The sequence below is a fragment of the Rhinoderma darwinii genome, chromosome 13 (assembly GCF_050947455.1).
Source record: "Rhinoderma darwinii isolate aRhiDar2 chromosome 13, aRhiDar2.hap1, whole genome shotgun sequence".
NCBI classification, from domain to species: domain Eukaryota; kingdom Metazoa; phylum Chordata; class Amphibia; order Anura; family Rhinodermatidae; genus Rhinoderma; species Rhinoderma darwinii.
In genome coordinates this window covers 17,775,207-17,797,504 of record NC_134699.1, presented here as the reverse complement: position 1 = coordinate 17,797,504, position 22,298 = coordinate 17,775,207, and the positions used below count along the sequence as shown (strand labels likewise).

General features: G+C 43.3%; 1 protein-coding gene and 1 long non-coding RNA gene across 6 annotated transcripts in view; one reads left to right on the top strand and one right to left on the bottom strand.

Moving 5' to 3' along the window:
* Positions 1 to 260: 260 nt before the first annotated feature.
* GPATCH8 (G-patch domain containing 8) overlaps positions 261 to 22,298 on the bottom strand; it is a 170,791-nt gene continuing 148,753 nt past the window's right edge. For 2 of the 4 annotated variants that reach the window (XM_075846342.1, XM_075846343.1), the window contains 6 exons: positions 19,039 to 19,111; positions 11,492 to 11,559; positions 9,599 to 9,685; positions 8,317 to 8,460; positions 5,119 to 5,249; positions 261 to 4,473 (listed from right to left, as the gene is read on the bottom strand). In XM_075846342.1, coding sequence (XP_075702457.1) covers positions 960 to 4,473; positions 5,119 to 5,249; positions 8,317 to 8,460; positions 9,599 to 9,685; positions 11,492 to 11,559; positions 19,039 to 19,111 — 4,017 coding nt within the window. In that variant the 3' untranslated portion in view covers positions 261 to 959. Of the gene's footprint in view, positions 4,474 to 5,118; positions 5,250 to 8,316; positions 8,461 to 9,598; positions 9,686 to 11,491; positions 11,560 to 14,713; positions 14,765 to 19,038; positions 19,112 to 22,298 lie in introns of those variants that run through there. The other 2 variants (XM_075846344.1, XM_075846345.1) reach the window with 2 other exon arrangements.
* Positions 12,231 to 19,206, top strand: LOC142666345 (uncharacterized). 2 transcript variants are annotated; one of them, XR_012851663.1, is made up of 3 exons: positions 12,231 to 12,291; positions 12,784 to 13,378; positions 18,738 to 19,206. It is a non-coding gene; the product is annotated as an uncharacterized LOC142666345 (long non-coding RNA). The 2 variants fall into 2 exon arrangements; XR_012851664.1 differs by having other exon boundaries at positions 12,243 to 12,302.

The following is a 22,298-nucleotide window of genomic DNA, read 5'->3' as shown; positions in this document are numbered from 1 at the left end:
GCTCATTAACAGGTATCGTAGGTCAAGTACACTTTTTACTTATGGCAAAAAACAGGACTGGGATCAATTACCCAGCGAAGACCATTGAAAAACTACAACTAGGCATCTGTAAAGGAGTCCTAAGTCAGTAATTACACATTTATACCAACCCAAGAAATGCACTAAAAATGAGCTTTCCTAGGTTCAGAGACATCATGGAGGCTTAACCACCAGTATTACATATTCATGGAAAATATCACAACGTACGTAACACAAAACCATTTGTTCTTTTTATTACACCTTATAATATTACATGATTTCTGCAATCCTGAAAGGTTTTCTCTTTATTACTTTTTTGTACATTTGTATCATACATAAACCTCAGCAAAAAAACAAAAACGAAGTCTAATAAAATATACATGCCACAGCAGCAGAAATACATTTTTTGCAAACAAGCTGAAAACTATAGTTTTGCCCTTTAGATTATTATACAACTACAGCAAGAAAAAATTATTATACAGAGTGCAGAGGTCGTACTAGACCTCCATTGTTGACAGAGCGATGTCCACATTGTCGTTAGTTACGTTGACATCTTTAAGTTCCCCAAATGTGGGGAAAGGCCAGTCTTATTTCTGCCGGTGGTATGGGGTGGATATTATACAGATATCATAATTCAGAATTTTGGGCAGGGTATAAAAGAGGAAATGTTCGCCTTCATGTGTAATTTTCTTTCATACAATTTGAATATTTAGTTTATAGCTCAGGTCCAGATCTCCAAGAAAAGGTAAAATAAAAACTGGACCATATGGTGAAGCGCAGAAGAACCGGGACAGAGTTATGGAAATGACCCAGTAGTGTTGGGTAAGGTCTTCCATTCAGAACTGCCGGGGCCCCCTCTTTACAGTTGTGTCTGGGCAGGCTTGAACCCCCTTCCATTCAGCCATAATCTGGCAGGTAAAAGTGTGCGCTTTAAGATCATATCAAGTCCCATGGCTAGGCGGGTGTTGCAGGTCTTGGCCTGAGAAGATAGGATGAAGGAGAGGATGGAGGTGTAAAGCTGTGGCTGCAGCGGAGGCCTGCCGTGGAGCAAGCAGAGTTGGGTAAAGGGCCGCATGGGGAACATGATGAAAGGTTAGAGGCCCATGATGGTGTAGAGCAGAGGCAGGGATTATGTGTATGGGATGGCTAGCTAAGAAAGCTGCATGGTGGCCTGGGATGAGAGAGTGGGTAAGGTGGGAAAGGGAAATGGGAGTCAAATGTGGCTGAGGGATGTGATGGACCTGTGAAAAAGTTTGCGGATGAGGTTGCATACCAATAGCTGCTGCAGCTGCGGCATGCTGGAGGATGGCATGCTGTACAGAGGTTAAGGAGGCAGCAGATACCGGGGGTGGTGCGTGCTGAATATGTATAGGCTGTAGGGTTTGCGTCACAGGTTGCAGAGCTTGTGGGATAACTCCAGCTGGGAAATTCTTAACTTGCTTGGCCATAAGCTGCTGTTGTATATGCTGCTGTGCTGCCTGCTGTAGCTTGCTGTATTTTTCCATTTCTTCTGGAGTAAAAGTTATGGGCTGGCTTTCCAGAGGTGCTAATGAACCTTCCTCCTCTTCTTCATATTCTTCATCTTCCCCATCTGGCGGAGTAGAATTTGGATCAACCGTGACCGGTTGGGCATGCAAAAAATCTGAATCCGGCGGTGGAGGCATCATTCTGCCATGGAGGGGTGGAAACGGAAGACTTCCATTACCCAAAGGGTTAGGCGCAGTTTCATCCCCAAACTCTTCAGCAGGCGGCTGGAAGCAAACGGGTTCTTCTTGGGAAAGTGGCACCGCAACAGATGCAGGTGGTTCAGACACGGGGACATTTTCTACCTCTGGGGTGGTCTTTACTTCTTTCTCCTGTTCACCATCTATGAGAATTGTAGTCTCCACTGACTCCATCTCAATTTTCGGAGGTGCTGTGCCTTTGGACCCTGCTGGCAGTTTGCCTATTAATGGGAGTTGAGGAGTTTTACTACCAAGAATAGGTGGCAACTTTGGCCCAAAGTATCCCTGAGGTGGATCTTTCACTTTTGATCCTGCCTTGGAGTCGCCACCATCTGTTATGCTTGCTGCTTTCTCTAAACGTCGAGACTGGATTTTTTCGAGGAGCTGTTTTGCAGTTAAGGAACATCTGCCTACATCTTTCTCAGTGCTCATGCGGGGCAGGTTCATGCTACCTGCTCCTCGCGAATCGGACCCTCGCGTGCCCTCTCTTCGGCTACTAGATCGAGAATAACGCGGGGACTGTGAACGATAAATCTTAGAGCGGTTAAAGTCCCGTCTAGCATTTCTACGACTATCTACACTTTCCCTCCCACGAGATCCTTTTCCAGAATGACTGCGAACACTAGTACTCCGATTCCTACTATAACTACGACTGCGCTTCCAGCTGTGACCAGTTAAGCTGCGGCTCCTCCTTTTGCTCCGACTCCGGCTTCTACTGCTAGATCTACCTCTACCTCGACTTCTACTTCTCCTTGAGCGACTTCTGCTCCTAGAACGACTACGGCTGTAATCAGAGGAGGAGTACTTATGTCTAGTGGAATGTCCCTTAGAAGCCGCGGAGTCTGAATCTGAACCTGGTGACCGTCGCTTTGATCGCCTCCTTGAACCACTGCTAGAGTCACTGTAGTCACTTTCTGAATAACTCCGATCATGACTATATCGGCTTCTATCTGAAGACCCTCCAGAACTGGAAGAGTAAGACCGCCGTCGCTTTCCAGATCTCGATCGACTTCTGGATCGGTCACTAGCAGACTCATCACTGTACCTCGATTTTTTCCTACTGGCTTCGTTCTCACTATCATACTCTGCACTACTTCGGCGTTTTTTGGCCTTGGTGGGTGTATTTCTGTGGGTAGAGGATGAAGATGTTGACTGTGCAGGAGGAGGAAGCAATTGCTTGATCTCTGGTTTAGCTTTTTTGTTTTCTGGCTCTTTGGAGGAAGTACGAAGGTCCTGTTTATTGCTTGAAGTCCCCACACTGTTCTCTTTAGTCGGCAGCTTCCCTGGTGCGGTGTCTCTTGAGCGGCCTCCCAATGAAGGAGCGGTACTTTGCTCAATATCTTCTATCTTCAACCCGGTTCCGGAAGCACCTTTTGACTTCTTGTGCTTATGCTTCTTCCTTTTCTTTGTTTTTTGTTCAGTACCCTCCTCTCCATCTTTGTGTTTCCGTTTTCGCTTTCCACTCTTCTTGTGCTTTTTCTTTTTTTTCTGCTTGTGGGACTTTTGCGTAGCTTCACTTTTGCTCCCTTCTTCAAGGGATTCAGGTTTTATTTCACTAGAAGGAGCAGTGGAAACTTTAGGTTGCGCTCCACAAGTATGTACCGCTGGGACGCATTCCTTTTTAACTGGTACATACGGATCTTTTCTTGAATCCACATCAGTCGCACTATCTTTTCTACTACCTTCTTTAGGTTTATCCACATTTTTGGCCTTTCCATCTCTGTTTCTGGAAAGTTTGAAGTCAAAGTATAATGGATTACAGCTGTAGGAGATGGAAGGTTCTGCCTGAGTGAATATCAGAAGCTCAGAGGGCCACTGCAGCGTTGTGCTCTCATCCTTGCTCAGGACTGGGAAAAAAGGACCAGTTGGGTGCTTGGGCCTTTCCTGCATTTCTTTTGCAGGTGTGGGAGGTTCTTCATTTTTCAGGTTAGGTGTTTCTTTGTCTAATGCATCGTCTTTCTTGTCAACTTGGGGTAATACTGGTGAAACATTGCTCACAACTGGTGGAGGCGCAGAAGTCTTGCCATCAGTAACCGTATTTTTGTCACTTTTCTTTTCAGTCTGCTTGACGGGCTTGGCCTTGGTAATGACAGCTGGTATCTTCTCATTCTTCTGAGAGATATTCTCCATCTGTGTTTGCTCGGTGGATCTCATGAAAAGCAAAAACTGGAAATTCGGTTTCACCTTGCAGTGAGCAGGGGGCATGTAGTGATAGTACTCTGGTTCCCCGGCATGCGTCCCCCTTTCTTCACGTTTCATCTTTTTCAGTTTTGATAAAGTGCTTGCCAGGGATGCACCATTATCTTCTTGGCTTTCTTCTTCTTCCACTTTACTTTCATTCTCTTTGCTGTTCTCCACCTCTATTGACTTTACAGAGAATACAAGATCAGCGGTTGTTTTCTCCTCTTCCTTTTCCTCCTCTGTAAAACCCACCTCTTCGCTGAGATCCTTGAAGACCGCGGCTAAGGGCTCTAACTTCAAAGGTGTTTTTTTGGCAAATGAGAAGGAGAAACCTACTTTCTGAAGAGAGGATGGGCCAGGGGTGCTTTTAAAACCAAAAGCTATGGCTGGGGAGGTGGGTTGAATAGGAACACAGATGACAGCTTGGGACACTTTCTCTTCCTGAACAGGTTTAGGACTGTCTTGTCTAACTGGCACATCATCATCTTCCCCAGCTTCCTCGTCGACAGCAACTGTAGTCGTCTTGAACATGGGACCACTGCCAGGTGCACTATTAGAACGGATGGATTAAAAAGAAAAAACAGAAATAAAACGCATGCGTGTAATGGTGTGCTGTATATATACCTATTTAACGACAATCAATAACATATTATACATTTTATGAACAGGATATGATACACAGTCATGCATAAGGGGGGGCAATGACCAACAATGACATTAAAAAATGTTCACGATTTTCAAAGCATAATAATGTTTTGCGGTGTTTTATCGAAAATTAAGCAATAAGGGAGGTCTTATATGCAAAACGCTACTTATGCAGCTGCAGGAAAACCATCTCTTCAGATTATGGTCGCTGTATTTAAAATGACCCATCAGAGCCCTAAAAGAGGTTGTCTAGGATTAGAAAAACATGGCCGCTTTCTTCTTAATACGGCACAACTGTCCATAGTTCATGTGTGGTATTGAACCTCAGTCCCGAACAAGTTAATGGAGCTATGCAGCAATACCAGACAACCCCTGTATAGGAGTGGTGCTGTATCTGTACGAGAAGCAGCAAAGTCCTTCTAGTCCTGGACATCACCCTTGAATACATTTAATATACACACACACACACACACACACACACACACACACACACACACATCTATATGTATATTTCCTGCATTCTAGCATAAATTAAATCATATCCATTCACCTTTCAGACTGCTTCCTCTGTTCTGCTAATTCAAGGAGACGTCGCAGAGCCTTTTCCTGCTTGCGCTCATCTTTACGTGAACGAGAAGAAACATTTCGGGCGTACTCTCTTTGTTTGAGGTCCTTCAATCTCTGCATGTAGAAAACATGATATGTAAGGAGATTTTTCATCATTAAAAAGAGCACACATTTCCTGGTAAGCAAGCAAGACGACTGCAGTGGTCCCAGGTATGATCCGGGAAGACACTGTGGTCAGTCCTGTGTTTTGGGGGAACCATCCGGCTGAATGGAGACTAATGTATTGCAACTTTAAGTACTAAAGGGGGTGGGGGGTGTAGACTAAATTTGCATCATGAAATCATATACAGTTAGGTATTGGACAACAGATAGGAATACCGGCAATATGTTGCGAGTAGAAATGAGCAAAGAACAAAAAGTACTTGAGTAGAGGACAATGTCACACAATCATACATAAAATAGAGTAAGGCCAACACTTGTATTCCGGCATGTGACCACTTCAGCGGGGGACTGGATCCAAAATATTGCAATAACGCGCTAATCTCTAATGATATATATACGTTTCATCCAAGATACTGCTCGTGTGAGGGGAATCTGGATTATTTTCTTCTTATTCACAGCAAAAAGTGAAAGTAAATCTCTCAGCTTGCCATTTTCCTCAGCTAGAAGTCCTCATACTGAAATTCTTGTTCTATCCCTCAGGCAGCCTGGAGGCCCCTGGTATACAGATTTAGGTATGTAAAGCCAGGTTTAATCTCCAGACAAGGGCTTATCTACTAATCTGGCTGTGATGTCCGCAAGTTATTCTGGGAAACTGCAACCACCATGCAGGAATACGAAAAAAAACGAAAGATGTGCCCAGCACAAATGGAATTTCGTCTGTACGACGGTCAAAAATGACAAATCAAGACTTTTAGGGGGAATTGTGAATGTAATAATAATTTATTTTTTTAATTTTGGTAGGGGTATAGCAGGACTCGACAAATCCCACAAGGAGGGAAAGGAATCTAATTTGTCTATAACTCTGCTGCTAGTGCCTTACCATAGGCCCCATGCACATGACCGTGCTCGTAATCACGGTCACTGATTACGGGCACGGCTGGCACGGAATGTCCTATTTTTTAGGGAAGGTGTCTAGGGCAGACACATCCCCATAAATATATGGTAAGGTGTCAGAAATGAATGGGTCCGTAATTATGGACGCAATCTATGGCCGTGTGAATGGGGCCTTACAATAGAAAAGCTGACAAAAAAACGAGAAGGTGCTTTAATTTGATTAATAGTCAGGTTTTTTTTTCAGGTCTAAGATGCTACACAACCACTTTGGCCATTTGGGTGTAACCATGCGACTCCACAGAACTTTTAGTACACGATCGCCGATGAAAAACACTAGTGCTAACTGATGCATCACAAGTAACATTTCCTTTAAACAAAAGAAAAACCCACGGGGATATTTTAGTGTAAATTTAGAATGTAGCAAATTGCGCATAGTACAGAGTCGGCTACGTTGCAAAGGGTGACATGTGCACAAGGGCAAGCGTCGGATCTGAGAACCTGCAGCATGCTTTAACATCTGCACAGATTTTTATACTACATGTGAATGGGGTTTTAGAAAACCTCATTTATAAAGCATCGCACCGTAATTTTATGTTGATTTCCGGTGTTGATTCGCAACAATTCCATCACGCCTGAAGTGGCCTAAGAAAGCTGGGGTTTTTATTGTTTTATTTAAAGAGGCTCTGTCACCAGATTTTGCAACCCCTATCTGCTATTGCAGCAGATAGGCGCTGCAATGTAGATTACAGTAACGTTTTTATTTTTAAAAAACGAGCATTTTTGGCCAAGTTATGACCATTTTTGTAGTTATGCAAATGAGGCTTGCAAAAGTCCAAGTGGGTGTGTTTAAAAGTAAAAGTCCAAGTGGGCGTGTATTATGTGCGTACATCGGGGCGTTTTTAATACTTTTACTAGCTGGGCGCTCTGAAGAGAAGTATCATCCACTTCTCTTCAGAACGCCCAGCTTCTGACAGTGCAGATCTGTGACGTCTCTCACAGGTCCTGCATCGTGACGGCCACATCGGCACCAGAGGCTACAGTTGATTCTGCAGCAGCATCAGCGTTTGCAGGTAAGATCGACTTACCTGCAAACGCTGATGCTGCTGCAGAATCAACTGTAGCCTCTGGTGCCGATGTGGCCGTCACGATGCAGGACCTGTGAGTGACGTCACAGATCTGCACTGTCACAAGCTGGGCGTTCTGAAGAGAAGAGGATGTTACTTCTCTTCAGAGCGCCCAGCTAGTGAAAGTAGTAAAAACGCCCCGATGTACGCACATAATACACGCCCACTTGGACTTTTACTTTAAACACGCCCACTTGGACTTTTGCAAGCCTCATTTGCATAATTACAAAAATGGTCATAACTTGGCCAAAAATGCTTGTTTTTTAAAAATAAAAACGTTACTGTAATCTACATTGCAGCGCCTATCTGCTGCAATAGCAGATAGGGGTTGCAAAATCTGGTGACAGAGCCTCTTTAAACTGATCTGAAGGTTTAGATATTTCATAGAAAGGAAGCAGTGTAGTCACAAGATGAGTTTTTCTGCAATAGTGGTGATCCACATTAAAAAGGAACTTACCAAATCATCATAATTTGCTGTAAAAAGTCAATAATAAGCACCCCTTCCCACACCATGACATAACTAACTGTACTTAACATGTTGTTTTTACCGCATGGTAAACAATGTAAAAACGAAACCCAAAAAACAATGGAGGAATCACTTTTTTTTTCTATTGCACCCCACAAATAATTATTTTTCAGTACATTAGATGGTACAATAAATGGTGCCCTTAAAAACTACAAGTCCAGCAAAAACAAGCCCTCATACAAATATGTTGACTGATCTAAAAAAAAGAAAAAAAAAAGGGAACTGGTCAGTGACTGATACTTAAGCTGGTGAAACATTTTGTCTGAGTCTGATGTGAGGGCAGCTTGACAACTGGATTTCAACTTGCCCCATCCATTGTTTCCAAAGAAGATTGCCAGGGTATATGCCCTCTCCAGAAACCTCAGTGACTTACCTCTGTATAGAAACAAACAAGCATGTTCAGCTGATCCCTGCGAGCATGCTTATAGGGAAGATCGCGGTCAACAACTCCCTTATAAAGTGCGACTTTCCTCACCTGTTTGTGCGCGTGGTCATAGGAGTTTATGTGGTTGTCGAACTCTTGGTGCTTCTGATACTGCTTGTCGCACAACTCACAGTAGAAGTTCGCCCGCAACTCTTCCAGGGCTTTTGCAATGGCTTTCTCCTTATCCACAAATTCCTGTAACACACATCTACAATAAGTACTTTACAAACATAACAAAATCCATTCTCTACATTACATATTTATGGAAGCATGCGATCATTCATTATCAACTAGTAGGAGGAATACAAAAAAAATAAAACAAAATTGTGACCTTCATGGCAACACACTGGAAGAAAGACGGGCTATGAGTGGGACAGGGAATTTAAAAAAAGTGTGCTATGTGTGAACAGGATCGAACTATAAACAGTTCATGTGAACGTGCGCTATGGCCTCAAGCACACGGCTGTGGTATAGCTCGAAGTTCAGCGTTATATGAAGTCGCAATAAGGCACCCATACTAGAGGACTGCGGGCCCATAATGTACCATTTCATAAGGAGGCAGAAAATAAAAAAAACTATGAACAAAAATGTGCCTTGTTCCCTCAGATGCAGGTATTAGTCTCTTAAAACATTGCTTCTAGCAGAAAATATTGCAATACAGTCCCATACAGAGGCGGAGGTACTTAGAGCGCCAAGTCCGGGTAAGGCCCCGTGCACACAACCGTAAAGGTAAGGCCCCGTGTCATCCATCCGTAAATACGAATTCGTAGCCATTTATAGTCATCCGTAAATTAAACGCATATATGGAACAATGTCTGTATATACGGTCCGTAGTGCATCCGCAAAACGAAGAAAACCACTAATTATATGAAACATCTGAAAACCTGGCGCCGCCTAGCAACGCTTATGTAAATGCAGAAGGATACGGGTGCACATTTGTAGCCGTCAGTAATTATGGAAGCTCCCATAGACTCTTAAAAATACGGAAGCGTCCATTCGTAAAAATACGGAAAGGTGTCCGTAGCCCATAGAAATGAATGGGTCCGTAATTACGGCTGAAATCTACGGTTGTGTGCCTGGAGCCTGACAGCGGTGATTCTAGTTACTTTTACACATTGAAACTTTGCCATGTAAATTGTTGACAATGGTTAACCTATTGAGACTTCACACAGAAACAAAGACAAAGCGGTCAGCAACCCTCTTGTTTTGTATTTTTGGCTAAAAGTTTGCATATACAGATTGCGGACAGGCTCCTGAGATGTAGCAGTGCTGTGTATGTTACCTAGTGCTGTTGACTTCCTGTCTTTTGAACATTAGGAACAGGGAGAATCACCTTATACTTTTGCCGCAGTTCCTCGGTGTCTTCTTTCTCTACTTCCAAGACACGTCTTCGCTCTGTGGCATCTTCTGCATAGTCCAACTGGAACACACGAGTGGATAATATAAAAATCTGTAAGCACTTAAAAAAGCTTGTAATTGTTTTTAGCTGAATGACAAAATGCTGCCTTTACATTCATTATGAACCACGTGCTACTCCAGGGGGAGTTTATGGGACATTCTACCTTAGTAAGGGATTATTCATGCATTTTGTTAGCAGTTAACCATATTAAAGGGAAAGGGCCCCCAATTCTAGCGATCATCTTAGGGTACGTTCACACGCAAAGTCAAAAACACCCTCCGATTTTCAGCCAGTTTTAAAGCAGAAAAGGTTTTTTTTTAGGTGTTTTTTTCAAGACTTTTTAGAGCGTTTTTTTTTTTTTTAAAAAACAGTGGCGTAAAAAACGCCCCTTCTGAACTCAATGGTCAGATGTTTGTAGGTGTTTAGCTACCTTTTTTTCCAGGCGTATTTTGGGCGTTTACACCCCCAAATACGCCTGGAAACACAGCATGTTAACATACCCTAAAACGTATCCCCACCAGTACAAATTATTTGTGGAAAAACTGGTATTAAAGGGGTTCTCCGAAACATTTATGGCATATCCACAGGATAGAAGTAAATGGGAGTTTTGGAAACAGCACAGCTCGGCTATTTCCGTACTCCCGACCACCTTGTCAGACAGTGGCCGGAGAGTAGCGGGAGAAGTACAAGGCAGGATATGGGTATGGTAGCCCAATTCTAGAAATGGATGTGGGTGCCATCTCTGGAACCAGCACCTCTCGGACATATATTGCATATTCTGTGGATAAGCCATAAATGTCCAAGATGGGAAAATCCCTTTAACTAGGACTTTTAGATGTCCTATAATACAGAACAGGATAAGGCCTTATTCACACGAACGTGTGCGTTTTGCGCGCATTTCAGTTCCGTGTGTCATCAGTGAATGGTGCGTGGCTGCGTGATTTTCACGCATATGCCATCCTTATGACACGCGGTTTTGCCGTTAAGAAAAAGAAATGAAGGAAGTGCTTTTATTTTTTCCTTAATTTCTTAATCTACTGTTGCGCGACACACGGAAGTGCTTCCGTGTGCTGTGCGCAATTTTCACGCACCCATTGACTTCAATGGGTGCGTAAAGCGCAAAAAACGGGCAAGTATAGGACATGTCGTGAGTTTTACGCAGTGGACATACGCTGCGTGAAAATCACGGACTGTCTGAACGGCCCCATTCACTAACATAGGTTCGTGCGACGCGCGTTACACACGTTCGTGTGAATAAGGCCTAAGTGAGTGCACGGCTGATCTGTGCCATATGAAGAGCTACAAGTCCCAAATATACACCAACAAAAATTAAAACGATAACACTTCTAATCTGCACCTGTTGGTTGTAACATATTGTTTTATTAGATATTAAAAGTGAGGGTCTGGGTCTCAAAACCCATTTTCATATACACTATTAGGAAAGTATGAGTTAATAAGAGGGAGAAACCCTCCTTTAAGACAATCATCTATTAGCCAGAACAGCTACAAAGTGTGTCTCACTCTGGAAGACCTGTCCTGTATTACACAGACAACCCATCGATCTCAATGAACACTGTGTAATACTTAATGTCCCCTATGGCGGCGCTGCAGGGAAACTGAACACTTGCTGCCAGGTTCCGCTACAGCACAGATAACTGCTGATCGCTGGGGGTCCCAGCAATAGCATACACTCTGACCAGCTTATCATCAGGAGACCCTTCTAACAGTAAGGGATTGTCCAAAGCAGAAACTCCCTTTAAATAATGAAATATAATTTATAACCCAATAAGGGTTGACAGGATTATTAACGGAACAAGAAAAACTTACTTCCATTTCCATACGTCCCATTCCCATAACATCATATTTAACCACGATTGGGATGGGATCTGTCCTGCCTGGAGAAGAAACAGATAAAGTTGAAGGTTAAGCATGGCAAACCCGGAGAGATTAATCGGTTATTCAATGGGTTTGGGTGGTTAGACAATTTTGCCTTGAAGTGCAGAGACCAGAAAGCTACGGTGGACCAAAACGAGAGTCATTCTCACAGCTTACCCCTTTCAGCACCCATGATGGCACACAGTTCAAGACGGGGGATGGCCTTTCCCTCATGATATTTACCACAATGAACTATTAAATTAACTTTACTCTGGAGGCATGAAGACAAACTCAAAAAAAGTCACACTATTGGCTGCAAGCAGCAATACACAAGTTCATGATGAAAGGGAAGGTGTGATGGACCCGAATATCCCCATCTGAAGAGCTCACGGCATGCTCAGTAAGCTGTGAAAAAGACTTGATGCAAATAAAGAATTGACAAACTAAATCAAACTAGCAGCAGATTGAATTTTATTTGGTTTTCTCGCTTTAAAGGAGTATCCGAAATCCACTCAGAACCAGCCAAAGCAAGGTAGGGAATGGGGTAATGGGGGGTGGGATAATATAAGGAAGAGCGGACAGGCAATTCACCAACGCATCTGATCTCAGACTGGTGCAGATTCCAATTTAGATTACATCACAATGGGATGTAACTCCAGGACATAGAGTGGGGGGTGGGGGGGGGGGACTTACCTGAATGGGCCACCAACCTTCAGTAAAAAAAGACAGACTGTTAATATGTGGTTGCCCAGGTACCTTGTATGTATGTGCCACACACCTAATCATTATACCATTGAGCTCGTTCTCTCTGCCAATGTTAAGGCTCCAGTCCAGTTACCAAATGTTTGTACATACTAAGTCATGGGTAGAAAGCAGATAAATATTCTATAGTGCAGTCCCAATGTAATATATATATATATATATATATATATCTACCTACAATTATTAAACTCAATCCAGTCATAACATCCTTTTCTCACTTCGTATGGGGGACGTGCAAGTCTGACATGCTCATGACACTACACAGACACCAGCAAGTAGACAGCAGTGTAGGTAAATGGAGTGAGGGGGGGGGGGGGACACAGGTGGTGACCCCCACTCTCCAGCGTCTGCCCGCTGCACTTTGAAGCTGGAAAAGGTGCCGCAGGGGAGGGACCTTTATTTTCTTGTCCCACCACTGTTTTATATAGCCCATATAGACGTCTTGTAAATATTAACCAGGCATTTCTTTGTCTCCTACACAGGTAACCAATTCTGGGTGACTACCCCTAATGTCTCTAATTTTTTTTCCAAATAGCTGGTATGGGATATTAATATGCAAAATTGAATCCAGATCCGACAACCTTATACAGCAGTGCCCATGTCTATTTCTGACAATTTCTATAGGAGTATGAACAGTTCTACAGCTAAAGGCCCAGTCCAAAACATTCCAGTTTTGCAGCGTAGGGCACAGGAAAAAAAAAAAAAAGAATTAAAGTGCTAATTAGATCTCCTGGAAAAGCCCTTTAATGAATTTATAAATGTGGGCATCAGTCAACAAACCAACAGAACTTGTTAACAGCGATTTAGTGCCGGCTACCAGATCAATTGCTCTAATATTCGTCAGATTTTGGGCCTAAGAAATTATTGAATACAGATGAATGGAAAAGCTGCACCTCAATGGAAATCCATGGCAGAGAAGAGACTCCTGGATTGTGAATGGTCATTGCCAAGTAAACGCTTTCATCCAGCAATAAAATGTGACCATTACTACTGGGAACGTGCACTATAGAAAACAATATTATCTTCGTTAAGAGCCCCATCTCCCTTGGATTTCAATGTTACAAAGAGGGGTGGATGGTGAGTATCATTGCCCATTACATTACTGCATGGCTATTTGTAGGTCTATAGTAACACAAGATTGGCAAGACTATCCAGAATTATTATAGGATAGCGGTTTATAAGCCCAATGGTATAATATAGAAAAAGCAGTGGCCACACCATAAGGGAAAGGACTGAAGTGTGTGCCATGTCTGAAAATAGTTTCTTGTGCAATACCATTTTCAGCTGGAAAAAGCAAACGTTCCCATTATCCGCCCTCCACTCCCATCATAGCCAATTCTCTCACCCACCAATTTTCCATATTCAGCTGACATTTTTAAATTTTAATGGAGATGTTCAACTTTTTTTTTAGAATGTAGGAAAAACTAAGTTGCACTAATGCCAGGATGAGTTGTACCAAATGCCAGCTTTATTACTGCCATATCAGTAAGTGAACTGCACTTGGGCAACCTCACTCCTGGTCTCGAGATCACATCACTCTCAGCCAATCAGCTGCTTCAGAAACGTGCTCGGCATTGCTGAATGGCTGAGAGCAGCTGATGGGCAGGGCTTCCCTCATGTCCATTTTGGCGGGATGCCAGGCACAGTCTATAGCCCTCCGATACTGGGTGCTGTACAAGGGCAGCTCATTGCCCCCTTCATTTTAATTCTTTATGGATATTATGTCTTTATTTCAAGGCTTTTTCACGGGTGTATTCTAGCTCTATATCAAAGTACACTTGGGCTCCAATCTATAGTTGAATTGCAGCCGGTTCGTTTCTGAACTACAATTGTTTGGGCAATATATGTTATAGTATTATATATAGTAAAAGAAAGCTGAACATTTCCTTCATCGCCATTGCTTTAATGTAACATGGAGGTTTGCCGTCCCTTAATTTTCAAGCTTGCATTCTGAACATCTTAAGTCCTTTTCCTCCTTTCTGAGCCACAACCTGCATCCTATTATTACCCAGTTATTGCAAACGCTAGTATTCAATCGTGTGGCGCAAACAAATAGGGGGGGAAAAAATGATCGAACTCCACATTGAACAGGGTTAGAATTTCTGAAGATTCATTTGTCATTTATTACCCAGAGGCCACTAGCTAATAAAGGTAGACGAGGAAAGGTGAGGAAGGGGGCGGAGGGCAGGCTACAATTATTTAATTGAATGGAAACACAAAATAAAAACAACGCCCCCTTCAACAAGTCCCTTATAATGGACAAGGACCAGACACGTGTGCATGGAAAGACAGAGGAAGAAAGGACGATCCAAGCAATATATGAACGCTACGACAGAACAGAGAGAGAGGAAGCCTAACATTGGTGCACTGATGACAAAAAGGTAGTCAGTCTGAACAGAAAGTTTCAATTACCACGGCTAAGTTTACCATCACCACAACAAGTCCAGGGGTATTATGCTGTAAAAAAGAAACACGGTTGGTTAGGCAGCGATCACGAGGTGAGAGGGTTGGAGGTGGCTAGCAGGAAGAGAAGGCTTCTTCAGGGAAGGAAGGGAAGAAAAGCAAAAATGTCTCTATAGCTTGTACACTATAGGGGAGGGGTGGGGAGAAAGCCACAGAAAGTCCAGATGGAGAGATGGAAAATAGGACAGATGTTATGAGCTGCTGCACCCACAGGGAACCGTCTCAGGCACCAATGCCATCCATCATTACACCTGACTGGCCAACGTACACACCAAGAACCATTAGCTGAATAAACAAGAAAAAACGGACACGATGCAACAATCCCTGTCCATACGACCTATAAGGGCATGCGGATGTAATAGAGGGGGGGGGGTCCTGAGAACCCTTCTATAAGCCCCATCAGGGAGCCACTCGAAGATCCACTCCGGCAGACCAGGACCATCCCTGCATTATAATGCATATTACATTACATTGCACTTGAAATAACTGGCCAGACGTAGCTTAGAGAAGCCAAACTGGCGGCGATCAGTTGATAACCGGGTCAGCGTTTAACGGGAGCGGTTTTTGTATTAAATACCGAAGGCCGCTTTAACATGGTTTTTATACGGGGGCATTATAGAATCCGTTTCAATCACCCCCTGCGGTTCTACTGAATCAAACGGAGATTAGTCCCCTGGGTGTCCAGGTGCTGCTGCTTTTATACAGAAGCTAATACGCCCCTGCGAGTGGGGTATTGTGGTGGCTGGCGCCGCCATGCAATGCTGCAACCAATAGAGTAGGGACCCACTTATCGGAGATCACCCTGAAGTGGCAGGTGGGCTTATACAATTTGATCTAAGAACCTCACGTTCATGGATTAATAATGTGGATGTGCAGTCCTTGTTTCTCCTCTTCAACCAGTACAATAACCGTAAACACTGCAGACACCTGAAAAAAGCAACCATTACATCGTTTTAATGTGATACGTGAACCCAGATGTAAAGTCTTTATTAAACCACGTGAACAGCTCAGGTGTCTGTGGTGAGACTAAATCTCCACCTATGAAGCTCCCAACGGTTTTACAACTGGCAGCATTGAATGACTAGAGCTACAAGGTAACCTAAACCTGTGGGGTCTGTGTACAAGACTGTGGCTTTAAATATCCAACCGGACGTGTTGAGTTACATGCAGGCCATGAATATTCCACGCGGGTCGGCAGGGCTGCATCACGTGTTGTATGGCAATCCAAACCAAGTGAAACCTGTACCTACTGCACATATGTCCAATACTAAGAGGGGCCTATTAGCCTGATCACATACCACTTGCAGGAAAACCATCTGCATTATTATCGGTGTGTACATTTATATGCTGCATTATTGCTACTATGGTTATTTTATGCAGCGGCCGGATGTCTCTGTTCACACCGGCAGTTTTACGTGTCCTTTGGCATTTCCTGGTATTTTTGACAGCAAGAATATCTGGAACTGCAGCAAAACCGGAGTCATTATTATAACTAGGGTCTGTCAAGTTTCGGCATGGTAGTCAAATCTCTGGTATGAACGAAAACCTTTACTGCTTTGTAGGAACATACCCTAAAAAGCCCGAGACGACGTCTTCGCCTTCACACAATAAGTCCATTTTTTTTCTTTACAAGAACAGAATGTGAGGAGATACACGGCTGGATAGCTGCCATGAGCCGAGCAGATTCTATGCCAGGAAATATGTCACATGATTAAATTAAGCCATGAAGTGTCTTACTCGGCTGCGTCTTTAGCTGGAGGGCTTGAGAAACCTTACACAATAAAACCACCATCCTCTCATATCCAGCCGCTAACGCACAAGGATACAGCTAATAGTTTCCGTGTCCAAAGGTGATGAATACTTAGAAAGCAATTAAAGTAGAGCTGCCCAATACTGGCAAAGTTTAGAAAACCATTAGGGACTTGAACTCATGTAGGGGAAAAACCTGCGGCATATATGCAGTAAAATCTGCATGACACATATGCAGATTTTCTTTAACAAAGGGGGAGATTTATCGAAATAAGTCAAAAGTGGAGTAGTTGCCCAACCAATCAGCTCTAAACTTTAAAGCGTGACTTACACTTTCAAACTTTTGATCGGTCAGAGAGACCTATCAAAAGTTTAGGACGGTGGGCTCCGGGTAGCTGAGCACTTTGCTCCTTCTGCTGTGATCAGTGATCATTGTCAGTCTGAACACGGCTCACATAGAAAGTCTAGGAGAGCCATCTTCAGCCTGGCAGGGAGCGCTGATAACAGCCGAAAGAGCAAAGCGCTCAGCTGGGTACTTCTGCACCTCCGATTCAGCAGTAGGGGTCTCAGAACCCACCGATCCAAACCTTTTTTTTTTTTAAATAAATAAATATTTATGCTTTTTCTCAAAAACGTCATAAGAGAACATACAATAGGATACAAGCAGATACAAATAGTAACACACAAGCAAATACATGGTTATCTAGGGTGCCATCACCCAACATTTCAGGAAATACTATACGGTGCCCTAAAGATTCCCATTCTACGAAGGAAAGTAAAACTTGACAGGAGCAGAACATGTACTTCCAGTCGAGAGGATTGTATCCATACACACAGGCACTCCGCACACAATCAGTCATTCATAGGACTCATTCACACAGCAGACATTCAGAAACTTTTCATGACTTGCCCCAATCCCCATCACTCTTTTCTATTGGGAGGAGACGGACATCGTAGTTTCAGGTGTATTCAGCCATCCGGACCAAATTTTTACAAATTAGTAGGGACATTTCCTATGATTATACAGCTTTTGACATAGGGGTACATATTTATTGAGGAGTTGAATCCAATGAACCACATTTGGGACCTCTGTCGCCTTCCAGGACATAATAATGCCTTTTCCGGCACAGAACAATGTGAAGCGAAATAAAATCTCATCATAAAATCTCGGTACTACGTCATTTACGAGCCCTAACCTGGGGAGTAAGAAGCCTCGAAAACAAAGTAGTCATGGAGAAATGTAACAATTAATGACCAAAAGGGTAAAAAAAACTCAGGACACAGCCACACACAATGGAGGTGGGTGCCACCGATCCAAACTTCTGATATGTCTCTATGACATATCAAAAGCTTGATGAAGGTGTAGTTACTCTTTAATTTTTCCAAGGCCCTTTGTGAAGTGAAAGCAGTAACCCGATTGGTTGCCCTTGGCAAATAGTCCACTTTCCTAGGCACCAGTTTTGATAAATCTACCCAAAGTGTTTTTATTGCGCAATAGTAGTAAAACATATATATTACAAACATACATAATACGTTTAGTACTGCCATCATTTATACCGCATAAGGAATACCCTAAAAACAAATCCCAAAACAATAACATTGCTCAAAACCCCAATAAAACAAGAAAAAGGATGGTCAGTAAATTATATGTACGCCGAACTATTGCCATTAAAAAATACAACTCGATCCCGAAAAAAAACAAAACATCGTATGGCTAGGCCGACAAAAAAATGGTGCTAAAAGCGTAAAAACAGACTGTTGCGTCCTTAAGGCCTAAATTATTCCGACTCAATATGTTTTTCACAATGCTTACTTATCCCCTGCAGAATCACCCATTGTGTAATGCCAAGGATGGGGGGGTCCCCCAAAAAAACTGAAGATGTGACCGACTCATCTTCCTCCCTCCTGACTCTTTAGACAAGCTTACGGCAAATTTATGGGGTAGTCGGAGAGGAAAGCTGTCGGCCAAACGATTGTCAGACCGCCCAATATCAAGTGTATGGCCAACATAAGCTACGCTACAACTGTTGTCTGCTTCATCAGACCAATCATCCTGCCTGATTTGGGTTCCCTCCCCTGCAATGTTACACCACTGCAGTCATGCCCGCGGTCATCACATAGAATCCATTCATAGTTGGGTGCAATACAATGCTTTGGCTAAGGAACACGACAGGATGCGTTCTTACATCAACTTTTCATTTTTGTATTTTTTTTTTCAATGTAGAATATACGAAACTGCCAACGTCACAATTCACCAGCGAGAACATAAAAGCGCAATATGTACTGCAGACAATACCAGATCATTCCCACCTTGGCTTTCAATCTTAGATGCATAAAAACATGGGGGCTTATATGAATTAGGTGGCTTTCCCTGGTCTCTAAAACTTGAGCCTTCTTGCAGTTGCGAAACAGAAGAGACAAGTGGAAAAGTAAAAAGGTGAGAAGAGGAGAGTGCAGGAAGCACATGAAGACTGAATGATAAACATTTCAGAAGACATTGAGATCTAGGTTGGCATTTCACTTACCCTGAAGACTTTTCCCCAGACCCTGGCCGAGTTTCCACCCATGTTTCTGCAGCAAGCGATGTCCGATGTTATCCTGATGGATTGGGGAGAGAAGGAGGAGGAGAAAAAGAAAAACACGAAAATATTCCAGTAATAAAATCGCCCCCCCCTCCCTCCCCTGCCATTGATTCTCCACCAGTGACTGAGTTTTGTGAGAACTAAGTCATGCGATAAAAGTATATATAAATATATATAGAATTAAAAAAAGGTAGCTTGACCATTACAAAGGAAATAAGAAAAAAAATAATAATCTAGTGTATGGTGACATAAAACACTGTGCTCCCTACACTACAGACTTCTCATAAGATGGTAGCACTCCTAAGGACCCTCCAGTTATGTCAAACCGGGGGGGGGGGACGACAAGTCATCTGAAGAACACGTATTGTGTGTGGTGGGAACATACGTGGATATGAGTCCAATATGGAACGGAGAAAACACAGAGCATAAGACAAACATCTATCCATCACCTGGACCGCAAGGCAGGTGCGATCCCACAGAGAGCTAACAAGGCAGAACGGGGGAGGGGGGGGGGGGCATTTCAAAAATAATTTCTACGTATAAAAGAAAATGCTTGCATCTACACTAGATCAGAAATATGCAAGCAATGAACTCTCCAGCAGTGGCACTACGGGCCCTGGCAAGCTTGGCATTTTAGGCCGCCGAGGCATTGCTCTATAATCATTTTAGCGGATGACAAAATGAGGTAAAACAATCATCAGCCATTGACTGGATTGTTGCAGTGATCACGAGCCGGCTCTCGGTAGCTCTCGATGGGACGGCACGCTCAATTTCCTGGGGACATATTCAAACAAACAAGATCGTGGGAGAAGCCGTAGTAGCAAAGTAGATTACGGCGGTAGATACCGGTTGGCTTCCAACTAAGCTTCCTTCATTACATTTCTCTTTAACTCAGACGTAACTAAAAGCATGCAAAACGTTATTTTTATTTCGGAAGAAACCATTTTGTTAGTGTTATTTAGGTAGAGTAATAATAATAATAATCACGGGGGGGTAGAAGTAAAACAGGAGAGATACACCTGCAGGTCTGGCTTTATGAAATGAGGAACATGGATGATTGCATAGCATCTAATGCACCGGGTGAGACAGGACTAGAACAGGGTTAACAGCCAAGGATGTTCAAGTGCAAATGATAAAGCAAAACAGAGGCAAGAGGATAGGGGGTCCCAGCAGAGTGTCTCATCTCCCCTTTACACAATGAATCGATCGCTAGAAGAGGAGTGACCTTGAGCGTAGAAATGAAACACGTAGTGAACCAAGGCCGGGGGTCTCCTTGTGTAGGTGCACAGTGATCAGTTAACAGGGACTGGTGGGCGCCATGCCCATTCATTCTCAATGTAATTCTGCATACAGGACTAGTTTGATCACCACTTAACCGTTTCCAAGCCGCATATAGAATCTGCAGACTGCAGCGGAGACATTATTTCTGAGCAGTGATGAAGGGGAGGCACTACAAGGCACCGAGGAGGGAGGGGGGAACAATAGAGAAAGGCCGAGGGGAGGGGGGAGATGGCTGACTCATACTGCAGGGTGGAACACAGCAGGACATAGAAGGGAGTCTTGTTCTGCATTCCTATGCACAAAGGCGCATTGCAGACCGGCAGAGCAGGGGGGTGTTGATAAGCACCCACTAATAACACTCACAACCGGGTTTAGGAATCATCTAATAGCTTGATGGGTGCTGCTAAATCCCAGACCCTACACACAGCTCAGAAAATCAAGCAGAAAGTTCATAAAAAACAAAAAACAAAAAGGGGCGAACAAAAGCTTAATTTAAAAAAAAATGTACGCTGCCAATTTATTACAAAAACACCAAGTCTGCCAACGCAAGGAACACCGTGCTCATATCTATGAGCGGAGAATGTCTGAAACGACAAAAGGCAGCAATAAAGGGAAATCCCTCGGTAATCTATGGAGATATTATTACAGCCCTTTCCTGCGCTCTTTGCAGTTCTTAGCAGTTTCAAGAAAAACGCACAACCGTCTCATTTAAAGCTTATTTTTGTAAAAAGAAAGGGGGTCACTTATATAGTGGACACGGTCCAAACTTTGGAATAATAGATCGATTATACTTGGCTAAAGCCAGTCCAACCTGAGGAAACTATGAAACCGGTATTCTAACCTCTTCAGGGTACAAAATCTCTTGAGTTCTGCGCAATTTCTTAATAAAACTTTCCATTTGCGCTTTTTGGGGGAAATTGTAAGTAGGTGCTCAGGACGTGACAGACCAGTAGGCTGTCAAGCCATAGGGAGCTGATCATTTTTGCCTTCTTAAGAGTGTGGGCAGGGGCAGAACCTCCAATAAATATTAATGAAGTTCCCCAAGCAACCAAGAAAAAACTCCCATAATGCAGAATATATATATAAAAAAACGCTTCTCCTTTATGAATAATCTATTCCTAGAATGTACTGAAACAAAACAGTGAAGGTCCACCTATGAATACGACTATGTTTTTAGGCCAAAAGTCTGTGCGGGTTACTTTCCTAATTTATCTTTACAGGGTTGGGAACTCTTATTCTGATACAGAGCTCTAAATCGCCTGCATAGACAAAGTAATATGATAAAATTCTAGCTGCCTGCAGCCACCACTAGAGGGAGCTTACTTTGACCGTATCTTTAAAGGAGAGCAATGCGCAGTAAGCTTCTCTCCTCTGGGACCCGCAGCTGTCTCTAGAACGAGGTTCGTAACGTCCGTCCTACCTTCTCTTGCTCTCCGGCTGCAGACTGATGAGGTGATCGGGAGCTAAGCTCACTATGCTACGCGGTTTCCGTACTCCTGACAACCTTGTCAGTTAGGATCCGGAGATCCGGACAAGGTAGGATGGGAGTCAGGAGGCCCCCTTCTAGAAATAGTTATGGGTCCCATAGGTGGGACCCGCATCTATCAGATATTTATGGCATATCCTGTGGATATACCATAAATGTCCAAGATGGGGAACACCCTTTTAGCTGTCTATTCAAGGAATTTTCAGCTCTGCGTCAGAAAAACGGGATTAACATCGATCAGTACAGAAAGTGTTGAGATTCACTCTCAGGCCTGATGCACACGACCGTAGTGTTTTTCTGGTTTGCAAATTCCCATTCCGTGTTCCGTATTTTGCGGATGTAATGTCATTCGTAGTGCATCCGTGTGTCATCCACAAAATGCGGATCGTACAAAAACGTGAAAGGAAAACTTCCTATCGTCGCTTAGCAACACTTA